The sequence below is a fragment of the Panulirus ornatus genome, chromosome 13, assembly GCF_036320965.1.
Source record: "Panulirus ornatus isolate Po-2019 chromosome 13, ASM3632096v1, whole genome shotgun sequence".
NCBI classification, from domain to species: Eukaryota; Metazoa; Arthropoda; class Malacostraca; order Decapoda; family Palinuridae; genus Panulirus; species Panulirus ornatus.
In genome coordinates, this window is record NC_092236.1 from 53,303,440 (window position 1) to 53,316,683 (window position 13,244).

Genomic DNA, 13,244 nt, shown 5'->3' on the forward strand with positions numbered 1-13,244 from the left:
ACGGTCATACCGTCTGAGTACGTACACAGCTCTTTTTTTTTCCCCATCATTTTCACTAAGTACATCTTCCTAACATCATTACCCTCGACCCAGTCTGTATTATCATTTTTTTTGGTAACGTTGCGTGAGGTATGTGTCTGCTGTTCGTATTTTTTTTTTTATCTCTGCTCTCAGGACGATAAGATAACCATTTCGAGAGCCATCATCCCTTTCACCAACCCGTGCAACACTTGAACACTTCATCCTAGCATCGGTCTATTGCTAACGCAGGAGTCCACAAAGTATAATAATTAAAAAAGAAATATATATTCGTGGGGGTAGGGGTGAAAGAATACTTCCCACGTATTCCCTGCGTGTCGTAGAAGGCGACTAAAAGGGGAGGGAGCGGGGGGCTGGAAATCCTCCCCTCCAGTTTTTACTTTTCCCAGAGGGAACAGAAAAGGGGGCCAATTGAGGATTTTCTCTCATAAGGCTCAGTCCCCTGTTCTTAACGCTACGTCGCTGACGCGGGAAATGGCGAATATGTATGAATATATATATATATATATATATATATATATATATATATATATATATATATATATTTTCTTTTTTTCTTTCAAACTATTCGCCATTTCCCGCATTAGCGAGGTAGCGTTAAGAACAGAGGACTGGGCCTTTGAGGGAATACCCTCACCCGGCCCAATTCTCTGTTCCTTCTTTTGGGAAAAAAAAAAAAGGTCTTTCTCCCCGTCGAGTACTTTCTTGCACCAGAGGAGACCACCTTGCCCTGCTCCCACGTGAAGCGCAACCCAGTAAAAGATCTTAGGATTAAATATGATTATTTAAAATCTTAAAACCTTAGTTAAACTAAGGTCAAACATTTCAGCAAGACTCACTTGTTACCACGCATGATTCTGGCGGCGAAGGAAGCCCAGGAAGTGTTTCCCGCCCCTCGTGTGACATCGAACGGGTGGTGGGTGGGCGTCGTGTTGAGGGAAGGGTGGGTGGGTGTGGTCGTAACGGCTGGTGGTAGACGGCAGTGGGCGGGGGCCAGGCTTGAGCACTCCTCCTGGCATCCAACCCAACACACTGTGGACACGAAGCACAGGATACTAACCTAACCTTTTGAATGATGAAGTTAAATGCCATATTTGATCCTGTGAGATTTGGTGATGTTTGGAAGCTGACGGAGGAAGATTGTCCTCGTGTGTCCTCAGTGTTGTTAACATGGTCTCATGTGTTTAAGGTATTGTCAGCATGTTCCCATTTGTGTTCTGAGTTTTGTTGACATTTTTCAACATATTTCCTATGCGCTGTCAATAGGTTCCTTGTGTCTTTGTTGCATATCTTCACAGTTGCCAACATATTCTCACATCATTGAAGTCACTCTTGTCAAGGATCCAACATTTGCCTCCAGTGTTGTCATTATGCCCCACGTCTCTTCAATGTTGCCAACATATTTTCACGTCAGTGTCCTCAGTGTTGTCATTTCCTATAAAATCTTAGCATAGTCATTCCCACGATTCAGGTAATGTAAAGTTGGACAATTAGGCCAACTTGATTTCGCTGAAGCACAGGTAGTTATAATTACTCTAAATTTTCTCTGGATAGAATAGTCTTCTTTATCATTTTAGAATCAGCAATAATTCATATGGAGTGCATTTCAGGTAATATATAATATAAGCTTAGTCTTCATCCATTAAATCTGTCGCAGGTAGTTATCAGCTATAAGTAGTTAAGAACTTAATAGAAACTAATACCGGCCACCGCCATGGCGGGTTGCAGGGGAGACAAGCGACAACATTAAAATGAAGGGGACTGATGTAGCGGGTGGTGGCACCGTCCCATGATAGAATGCATTATGTATGGCGACGGGACGATAGCCTATCTCCCCGAGGGTCCGCTTCGAGCCCAAGCTGACGACCAATGTTATCTGGGAACTCGTCTGAATAACCAATATTCTCATACATGAAAGTCGATGTTGTGGATTATTAACCATTACCGTCTTTTCTGGTTAAATAAGATACTTTGATATACGGTACACTAGATGAAAAGCTATGATAAACCTATTTGTGAAGTCCCTCAGAGCATGTCAAGCTTTGTGTCTTTAACTTTGATAATCATTAGCGTCATAATATATGTTTTGCTATTCTACATACAAAGATCTGACTAGATGAAAAACCTAGATATCTTAGCTGAGGAAAAAGATACTGAGTGAGACTACAACACTTAACCTATGAAAAACATCTGTTGGCCTCAACAAGGGTGATGGATAGGGTTCCGCTACTCACTCTCCAATGCGCCATAGGATGTATATCATGCGCGTCTTACCTGTCGTTACCAGTAGCAGTGTCCTCTGGCCAATCCTCATCCTCACTCTGGACACTGGAAGACGATGCGTCCTTATTTTCAACCAGTCGTCTGTGAAAGACAAAAAATTACGTACATGTTCATTCCGAACGTCTCCAACTTCCTATCAGAAATTGTACTGTATACGATACCGTCCGTGTCCTTGTAGTATCTCAAGAATACTAAGAATGCACGTCTGATTACAAGAGTAAGCTCTGAACACAGCAAATTACTTTTACCTGGAACTCAAATGAAAATGACTTACAGCCTTCCCACAGTTAATGTGTGGACAACGATCACTCGAAAATTGACCGTAATGATACCTTCCCTCTTCGACTACACTAAACTGTGGAATACGTTCCTTCTTTCTGTCTTACGATATAACATTTTTTGCCTTTAAGAGTCAAGAGTTCAGTCACCTGTGGGGCTTTGATTAATTTCTGTACTTTTCCCATCATTTTTTCTCTTCAACAGAGGTAGCCTTGATTGGGATATAATTTGCCCGTGCCACGTAGGTCGCTGTGAAAAAATACGTAAAGTTTGCTGCTATGAACTATCAGTCGGATATCTTAGTTGTTGTCTACACAAGCAGCAGGATTACAGGAAGTAAAAAAAAAAAAAATCTTAAAGTTGTTGCAAAAAGATTCACTTGACAGAGATTTTATGATTTAGTTTGACATGTGTTATATCCATAGTATCGTCTGTATGAATTATACATTGCATATAGTTATAAACGAAGCCACGGAGGCTGAACAAAGGTTTGAAGTGCTTTGAAATGATTTTGTGTTCTGTTTATGCGTAATGTATCTTAAGAAGTATCTTTGAATTTCCCTTTTTATATATTTGATTGCAAGACGTGATATGTGAAGTTTGAAAATAGCTAATTTACCGTACCGAGGATATGTGTACTTCTCTGGTCTTTGTATGAAGATAAATACAATCCTTCAGTTAATAATATAACTCTAGAACCAATTTGTACGGGACTTGCATCTTCAAGGCAGCGCTACCATCAATAGCACGGCAATGGTGGAGCTCCATTAGAGTTAACAAGTTCTAAGACTGAGGTTCTACTCTAATGTTTATTGTGTGCAGTGGTTAGCGTTGCGGACCGTCAAGCATGCACACTGCACAAGCCGCTTGGGATCAAACCCGTGTAGATTTTAATCCTGATCTCGGCTGCCGTTCCACATTCCACTTAGCTGTCCAGCGGTACCGGGCGTAGGCTGTGTATACATAAGTAGAAGCAGAGACATGGTAATTTACACACACACAAGGTTAAGAGACGGGGCAACACGTGTGTAAAATCTCTCTCCCTGCAACTTAATGCAGAATTCCGGTAAATTATCAAATGGATGTAGAAATATTTTTGTTCGATAGGCTACTCTATTACTAACATATCTGCTGTGAGAGGAAGGTAAGAAGAAAGAAAAAAAAAAACTATGCCGTACTTTTTCGAAGATTTACAGGCTGTATTGAAATGCACTGAATCCTCGTCGTCCGCACCCGCTTTACATCTGGGAAGGAAGTTGCATTTCCCCGGACCGCTGGCGTACACTCGGAGTGTCGGACCTCGTCTCCTCCCATCCTCCGATTTATATATATATCCCCCGAGCGCCGCGCAAGGAATAGCAAATGTCACCGATAATATTACACAATCGTAGAGGGAAAGACTTAGGGCCCAGAGGACAGTGTAAAAGTCATTGGACTTAACTAGCTTCCACGTTGCCCCCGTTGAGCATCATGTATTTTGAGATTATTTATGACATATCGCTGGCAAGGAATATAGTTCTCGCATTATGTGGAGTTATTCTATATTGCAGACTTCAATCATGCATACTGATGTGATCTCATAAACCGGGATCCTGATGTATCGCATTCATTAACCTATTGTTTATTCAAAAGCTTATGATTTTATTTTATTTTAACTTTCCTTACGAAGCGTTAATTCCATCAGCTATTGCCTGGTTTCTAAACGTTTGCCGAAAACTAGAAAGAATTAGCAATATCTACTGGAAGGCGTTCATTTCGTCACCTCTTAATCGATACGATTTTGAATATTTTGCTGGATTAGAGGAATGAATATGGATTTAAAGCAAAGAATGGAATCATTCAATTTCTTCATCATTTACATAATGCAAAGCCTCTGTCAGTTTCAGGTAATATAGGTTTGCATACTGCGAGAAATTCTTCGAAGACATACCGTTTCTCAAGACGTCAAAATAGATATGTTCAGTGCGCTGTCATCCAAAATTTATCTAACCCTGAAGCTAATTTCACCGAAAGGAATGTTCAATTATTCTTCGTTCTAGTTATAGGTTACAGGGATTGATAGACTGAAACGTAATAATCATTATCTGGTTTCCTTGATATCATTGTTACTCATATTCGCGCTCATGTATTAAAGAAATCTGTAAGCGCAAATATAAGTAATCAAAAAGGTCATGGGTAACACCAGGAGTCTTTCATATAAATAGGTCATGGGGTGATTATTAATCAATGAAGGCGCATAATGTCTTCCAATAGCAAGGATTCGAACCCCCTACCATTTGATCGGGAGCTGCTTGCCGCATCACCAGGTTATGCTGTCCATAAGCGAAAGTATCGCATTCATATACCTCCACGTGTGACAGTAAGTTCGGTAAAACAACTAACTACTGGGTAAATAGAGCGTGACAGGAAATGACCGATCGAGACCCCGTTACTCATGAACGTGAGGCGAAGGGTAGTCCATTGCTAGTAATCGCAGTAATTTTTGATTATCATTATAGGCAGCCTAATTGTTACGTATACAGCTCCCGCATATACGGTAGGGGGTTCGAATCATTGCTGTTGGAGGGCATTATATGATTATATATATATATATATATATATATATATATATATATATATATATATATATATATATATATATATATATATATATATAAAACCACGAGGAAAGTGAAACACGATAAGTTCCCAAGTGCACTTTCATGTAATGATCACATCGTCAGTGGGGATACTAGAATGAGATAGGCGGCGTAGAACAGTCAGTTGATATACAGGGAAGAGACGTAGCTAAGACGCAATTGGTAAACAAGCTGGTTTAACAATAGCGTTTAATTTGATGCATATTAACAATTTGATATGGTAATGTTGCATACACAGGTGGAGACACAAACAAAATGCACTCATTTTATACAGTTGGAGCACTTCCAAAGGCACCTAGTTAGGAAGCCTTATTTGTGAAGCTTTTGATACACATTCATAACAGAAATTTTAGGCGTGTTGATAGCGAAGATATGTATTTGTTGTTTTACATAACATAAGATCGACTTCTTGGAAATGTTTCCCTTTGATAATCTTTCAGCATCTTAAAGACATATTTATCCATTGATCAACAATTAAGTAAGACCTGCGTGTGATAAGCTGATACTGCAGTATGGTTGGCTGCATCAGAAGGAGGCCATAAGCTCGAGGACCAGCTCGGCGAGGTACTCCTCGTTGCGGAAGATGATCTCGTAATCTTCCTCGAGTAGCGGCGACTCCTCCAGGTGCTGGTGGGCAGCGCTCACAGCGTTTCTCCAGTAGTCGCTCAGCTCCTCCTCACTCCCTCCTCCGCGTGTAACCAGTTCCTCGAGAGAGCGGTACATCTGGTGAACAGATTCATGACGTTTAGAATCGAATATAAAACTTGTGATAACTTTTCATTACCTGTAAACGAATTCAAAACGCATAATGACAACGGAAAACGACAAAATACCGCAGACTGAAAGGGCTTAAGGTCTCCGTGAGCGAGGGGTGGTGTTGGCCCCACCGTCCCAAAGCAGTCACAGAGAGTCCCTGGCACATTACCACCACTCGCAGCTACGCTCTGTTTATACCCTCCTCACCTCTTCCACCAGAGGATTGATGGTTCTAAGTGGATCGGTGCGGATCTTCTTGTAGCCGGACGGATCACTCCCACGCCTCAGAATTAGGGACATCAACGTCCCCAGAAAGTTCGGGGCGACCTGCAAGTTACGGCAGGGTCAGTAGTGATGACCTGTGAGTCTAGTGGTGAATCAGGGTCAAGTTGGAAGTAATTAGGGAGAGTCAAGGACGAGTTTCAGAGTCATTTGGGGGGATTGCTAAGGGCAACCTCTGAGTTGTAAGGGACGTCTAAAATGATATCAAGTTATGGATGAAGTCAAATGTGAACGAAGTTATAATCCACTTGCAACGTGCTGGGAGGAAATGTTAGAGGCGTCTTGCGGGTTATGGAGGACGGTGAATGTGACCTAAGAATCATAAGGGGAATGTATGGAAGGAAGGGGCATAGGCTTCACACGTTAATGTAATCATTACTTGATACTATTGCATTATTACATTATATGCTGCACTCACAAGTTAATGTAATCATTACTGCATAATTACGTTTTTACATTACAGCCTGCACTCACCGTTTAATGCAATCATTACTGATATTATTACATTTGTTATAGGGATGTGTTAAAGTTGTAGCGAATCCCACTGACGATTTGCAAGGATGACTTGTAAGTTAGAGGATGACTTTGGGAGTGATCAGTGAGTTACTAGGGTATCAGGCACGCTGTGAAGGGCGTGGAGGAAGGTAAGATGGCCTGTTGGTAAGGAGGGAAATTAAGAGATGACCTGTGGGGTACGGGAAAGTCTTGGGTGACCTGTGGGGTTATGGGAAAGTCTTGGGTGACCTGAGGGTGATGACAATGTCAAGGGTGACCTGTGGGGTTATGGGAAAGTCTTGGGTGGCCTGTGGGGTTATGGGAAAGTCTTGGGTGACCTGTGGGGTTATGGGAAAGTCTTGGGTGGCCTGTGGGGTTATGGGAAAGTCAAGGGTGACCTGGGGGGTTAATGGGAAAATCAAGGGTGACCTATGGGGGTTGTGGCAAAGTCTATGGGTGACCTGTGGGTTATGGGGGAGTCTGGGGTGGTGTATGAATTATAGGAAAGTCTGGGATGATCCATGAATTATGGGGTGTAGTCTAAGGTGACCCATGAGTTATGGGGGAGTCTGGGGTAACCCGTAGATTAGAGGGAAATTCTGAAATCACTTGTAGGTTCACACACCACACACACACACACACACACACACAGACACACACACACACACACACACACACACACACACACACACACACACACACACACACACACACACCAGCCTAGGTTATGTCCCTATTGATCGACCAACCCTAAAGGGAGAGTGAACACCTGGCTTGGGTGAGGACCGACTTTGTGTTGTGTGTGTGTGTGGAGACGTGACCCTCCCCTCCTCACCTTGGGCAGGTTCCTGTCGATGGCCTGGGCTGCCTCCTGCTCCTTGGTGCCGTTCGGCAGCTTCAGAGACTCCCGCACCACGAGGACGCCTGCGGAGGACGCGACTGACGTCACAATGCGCGCTCTCTCTCTCTCTCTCTCTCTCTCTCTCTCTCTCTCTCTCTCTCTCTCAACCAGCTAGGGCTACCAACATTCAGCCAACCTGTTTAAAGTCCTCACAACAAAGAGAGAGAGAGAGAGAGAGAGAGAGAGAGAGAGAGAGAGAGAGAGAGAGAGAGAGAGAGAGAGATAATGCGGGATTGCGATGAAATTATGACGTCATTGTTGACGGGCCAGGACAGGACAGTGTTGCCAGAACGAAGACACACAGACACCACGAGGACCACATAGTGACGTCACCATGATTGTGTCACATCGCCAAGGTAATGACGTAACGAAAGCCATAGAATGACGTCACGTAAACTAGATAGTGACGTAACAATAGCAAGACTATTAGCGGTCGTTAAGAAGAAAATGAGGTCACAACAACCAGGTGATAATAATGATATCGCTACAGGTAGACACTGAAGGCACAACGTCCGGTGTGAACTCGAAACAGCCGAACAATGACGTCACAATCATGAAATAATGACGTCACGACACCCATCAAATAATGACGTCACATCATCGGAGTCGCATTTAAAAGTGAAAGTCCAATGACGTCACACCCCACCTACATCACAACGGCCAAAAAAGAAAGATAAGATGACGTGTCATTGGACAGAATGGTCATAGGACAATTAATGATATCCAAAGCCCAGTGAAAACGTCTATGAAGCGAAATGATGATGTGTCGGAGGGTATGAATAGTGATGACATCATGTGACACCACGTCATAAATGACGTCAGCAGTAGAGACCTGACGTCACGAAAGCAAATGAGTGAGGTCGGGGGGGACGACATGCACGTTATGAGTTTACGAGGCGAGTCAGGGGATGATGTGGGGGGGGGTTTAGCACTCACTATTGAGGATGACTGCCTTGAGTGTGACTGTGAGCTCCTGAAGGGCGGCCACCAGCCTGGCCTCCCCACGCTCCTGCGCCTCTGTCAGGAGGAGAAGAGATAGGGGGGAGCATGTTAGCCTCCCAACACTCATCTTAACTGTAGTGACTGTAGAGTGTAGTGACTGATGACCACCAGTCTTAAAAGGGTCTGCTTTTGACAGGGTGTGGCGGCTGACTAAGACTGTCTGTGAACTACCTTGATCTGTCCACTAAGGATTTTGAAGGTCGTCCGTTGATCTGTCACAGACTTAGGACTGAGTTAGTTCATGTTTGACCATCTACTGTCTAGGGGGATAGTTTGGCCTGCCTCTAACAACTCGTAAAAAAGAAAAAGAAACCAAGACACCTCTCCTGCTTCCTCTTAATCTCCTTATGATGTCTTCCTCATTCCAATTCATTGAGACATATGATATATCGGGTCCTTCTCTCGAGATGATAGCGATTACCGAGATACACGTCCTTGATGACGTTGTGACATGAGAGGGAGCAGACTTTACCACGGACGAAGGATACGGCCGCCAGGGTGCGTGCGGGTGAGACGTCGCCACGGACGTGGATTCGGATCAGGTCCCACCACGCCGTCCGTATGACGTCATACACGTCCCTCAGGGTGCCCTGCATGAAGCGTCGCACCTCAGGGAACAGCTCCTCCACCTTCAGGTCCCCGCTGTCGCAACGAGACAAAACAACGTCAGTTCGACTTGTGAACCCCGTGTTGAACTCAGGGTAAGGGGGGGTGTGGTTTGCTGCTGCTGCTGCGAGAGAGAGAGAGAGAGAGAGAGTTATGGCCCTAGAAAGTTGACAGGGAGGCAGTGCCCTCTGCAGGGGAGGAACACAGCTCTTGGCCGAGACGTATTCAATGTCTTGAGGAAAGAGATGGTCGCCCCCTCCATCACCTGACCTTTTCCTCTCTCGCTCGGGTTCACCACAGACTGTTTTGTTCATACATTGCCCTCTCGTGATGCATCAAGAAGTATGCCTTATTAATGGACCTGTCCCATAACTTGGGGCCCACCCTGGTAAAAGAGGGCTGCACTGACTTATGTTTACAAGCCCTAACTTACTTCGTAAACATGACTTGCGAATGTAAGTACATCAAATGCCTCTCCGTAACTTACCTAAGATAACTTCCGTTATCTACTTACAATAGTTACTAGTTCGATTAGAAAAAACAGAACAAACTTACTATGGGTGGCCAGGCATGAGGCTTGTGAATACGGGGTCTGCATGTGAACACAAGTCATAGACAGAACAACAAGTCTGCTGACGTGGCGCCAACTTACACGGGGGAGTGGTCGACGTGTGGCAAGAGCGTGAGGAGGGACCACTCCATCCGACTCAGCACTGACTCCACGAAGTGACTCATCTCTGCACGTCAGTGAATAGTTATTTATATCCCATGATCCTTCATATAATTAATGACTTCAAGCAAAATACAGTAATTATTGATATCTATGCTTGGGATATCACTCGACACAGCATGCAACTATATCTTTCGTGGTAAAAGAATTGAATATTCACCCTTGAAGATAGATAACATTTTTAGATCAAGATGGCGTACTCACCGTCGAGGGTTTTGAGAAGGTGAGGATGGACGTGGGTGTGGAAGACCTCCTTGGGGGAGTACCTAGAGCAGTGGTCCCCGGGTTCCTCCACGTCCCCATACTTGTCGAATAGGAGCGTCTCATCCTGGCCCGGCAGCCCGCCAGACGCCACCTGCCCAACACAAACTTCATCGTTTCTTTAACACGTCCGCATCGTCAAACTAATAAGAACTACAACGATATATATATATATATATATATATATATATATATATATATATATATATATATATATATGACGGAGCGTCGTCTACTTCAAGTACACTGATGTCTGAAAATATGGCGCAAGAAAATTAAACTTGTTTATCCTTGTCACAAACGCGCAACAGATTTCGTTGTTCTTTAGCCTCCCGTGTGAAAGTTGCTCTCAATTCATCTTACAGAAATAGAGGACAGACGACGGTGGAGGGTATTGTAACCTTGGCCGCCCTCCGCCACTCACTTTCCCCCCTCATACAGATGATGCCTGGAGAATTGAGGAAACGAAAGGCCTTTGATTCCACTGTCGCTGAGGTATGAAAGCAGTTGCTCATATGAAAAATAATCTCGGCACCTATACAGTACCCCAAGCCTTTGGGGATCAGAGTGGAGGATATCGTCAAGTCCAAAATGTATATACATTATTACAAGGGAGAATTGTGGTGTCTTTAAAGTGCAGTGACACTTAGAAAATAGATATCAGGGAAATGCGTATTAGCTTTATTGAATTCAAAGAGGTTACTACTTACTCACACCGAAATGTTGCACTGAGAGAGGATGTATGTCCGGCAGGTGAAAGTGACCAAGTCTTAGGAGGAAGAGGAAGGGAGGGAAAATAAGTCTGAGTGCTTAAAGTGGAATCGAAAAGTTTAAGAGTGAAGAGGGTTAGAAGAGGAAGAGAGATCAACTCCGAAGAGGCGAAATAGAGTAGGCGACAGGAGAGAACCTTGGGAAACGCCACTGTTGATAAAGGTAAGAGGGGAAAGTCGCTCCATCAACGACTACTACAGTGGAACGGCCGGGGAGGAATCTATGCGTCAGGAGAGAGAAAGAGCGAAGCAGGAAATCCAAAAGAAGGTAGTTTAGAAAGCTAAAGATTTATGCCACGTCCCGTCAAATGCTTTGGAGGCGTCGAGGGCTACGGCGAAAGCTTTTTCGATATCCCTGAGAGAGAGAAGAGAAACAGAAGTGAGTCACGTTAGATCACCAGTAGACCCAGCGATGCGGAATCCATATTGAGAATCGAAGAGGTACATTTATGTGGCTGTTCGTCTGTTTGTGTGTAAGTACGACACTTCTTTTTTTTTTTTTTTACGTGACTGAGGTAACTGAAGTGAGTTGAGCTGCTAACTTACCTCCAGATTCTCTTCTGTCTCCTCAGCCATCACCTCTTCCTCAGTATCCTCTTCCACGACGACCCCCTCCTCCTCCTCCTCCGTCTCCGTCGCCTCTTCTTCCTCGACTGGAACTTGTCCTCTTACAAGAAGAGGAGCAAGGAAGACGAGTGAAGCCACCAGGACGCACCACAGCCTCGGTACCTGGTTAGGTGTGAGCCACTGTCAGCTGGTCAGGTGCTGGAATACCTGACGAAGCTTCCATCACTTCCTTGGCATCTGGTTGGCTGTGTCGAGACCAGCGTGAGGCTGTTCATGTGAGTCTCTGAACATCCCACACTTCTTTGATAATTTCAAGTCACCTTGATCCTTATTCGTTACTTACCACCGTCAACCACCCGTGAAATTATCTCTTTGATATCGTTACTACGTCATTCACCCACATTACCTCTGACACATCGTGTCACAGTGACACCCCCCCCCCTGTTCTTCAGCTTCCTGGCCCACCACTAGCCTTCTGTCTCCCCACTAGCCTTCTGTCTCCCCAGCCTCCTGTCTCACCACTAGCCTTCTGTCTCACTAGCCTCCTGTCTCACCACTAGCCTTCTGTCTCACTAGCCTCCTGTCTCACCACTAGCCTTCTGTCTCACCTCAGTCTCCTGTTTCACCAGCCTCACACTCCCGTCCAGATCTCTCTCTCTCTCTCTCTCTCTCTCTCTCTCTCTCTCTCTCTCTCTCTCTCTCTCTCTCTCTCTCTCTCTCTCATGTTAAATCCATCCGTCAGGTATTACTACAAATCTTAGAAAAAGGAAATGCAAATTAAACTCTGGAGAGTTCTTAAACGGCAGAAAGTTTAACGTAAGTGACTTAAACATCATTAGGAAGGAGTTGCTGGGTGTTTTGGAAATGATCATAACTTCGACACAAATAATCAGTCGAAACATTGAACGTAAGGACGTCAATGCATGGACTGTCATGTGGATGCTTTTAGTGATGACGCGTCAGCAGGCAGACCGCGCGCTGAGCGATGGTGATCGTAAGCTATATGACATGGTTCACCTTGGGAATGTTTACTCAAACAACGGCTCGATTTCCTCTCCTATGCACCGGCTGTTGATGATTATAATTTCCTGAGATGAACGTCACTTCATTCAGCTCTAAACTATACTGAGACTCCTTTTGGAAACGAACCTCACTCATATATTTTTTCTCTACGTTTTACTTTAAAAGACAATCCTCTCGTGCACATCTTGTTTCTATCAGTGAGGGAGCAACAGGTGGGCTGTATACCCCTGGTAAATATGCCTCTCTGGGCCTCCCAGACACCACTTCTAAGCGTAAAAGAATGTAGATGTTAAAGAATGTACATGTTAAACAATGAATATGACTTCACCTTCATGATCATTCACCACACGTCACCCCCTCGCCTCGTCCACCCGTCACCATGCACGCCTCACAGAACCACTGTCCCCAGACGCCCAGTGTTGTTCCCTTGGCCGTCCCGCTTCATGCCGCCCTTATCTCACACTGTGGGAACCATCCCAGACGTGGCCCACACTCCTGGTCACGAGCTGCGGGAGAGACTGCAGCAGCGGACGTCTGCCTCCGCTGCTACCCCAACACCTACCCACAGCGATCCGCTCTCCCGTGCAGCTAACCCCACCACCGCCGCCCCC

The 13,244-nt window shown here is 44.7% G+C and overlaps 1 protein-coding gene across 2 annotated transcripts; it reads right to left on the reverse strand.

Annotated features, from left to right (window-relative positions):
• Positions 1–5,281: 5,281 nt before the first annotated feature.
• On the reverse strand, positions 5,282–13,164 carry LOC139752897 (uncharacterized). 2 transcript variants are annotated; one of them, XM_071668933.1, is made up of 9 exons: positions 12,962–13,160; positions 11,590–11,772; positions 10,217–10,367; positions 9,935–10,019; positions 9,149–9,318; positions 8,611–8,691; positions 7,609–7,697; positions 6,204–6,323; positions 5,282–5,963 (listed from the first exon to the last, which is right to left on the reverse strand). In XM_071668933.1, exons 1-9 carry the CDS (start codon positions 12,971–12,973, stop codon positions 5,766–5,768), a joined length of 1,089 nt encoding a protein of 362 aa, XP_071525034.1. In that variant the 5' UTR covers positions 12,974–13,160; the 3' UTR covers positions 5,282–5,765. The 2 variants fall into 2 exon arrangements, with proteins under 2 accessions (XP_071525034.1, XP_071525035.1); XM_071668934.1 differs by lacking the exon at positions 8,611–8,691 and having other exon boundaries at positions 12,962–13,164.
• Positions 13,165–13,244: the final 80 nt, after the last annotated feature.

What these genes read in the sequence shown, in the direction of transcription:
- LOC139752897 (XM_071668933.1), bottom strand. An exon ending in AGACAGAAGAGAATCTGGAG is followed by an intron (nt 10,368 to 11,589) that starts GTAAGTTAGCAG and finishes TGTGTTGGGCAG; the next exon opens with GTGGCGTCTGGCGGGCTGCC. An exon ending in TCAATCCTCTGGTGGAAGAG is followed by an intron (nt 5,964 to 6,203) that starts GTGAGGAGGGTA and finishes TCTGTTCACCAG; the next exon opens with ATGTACCGCTCTCTCGAGGA.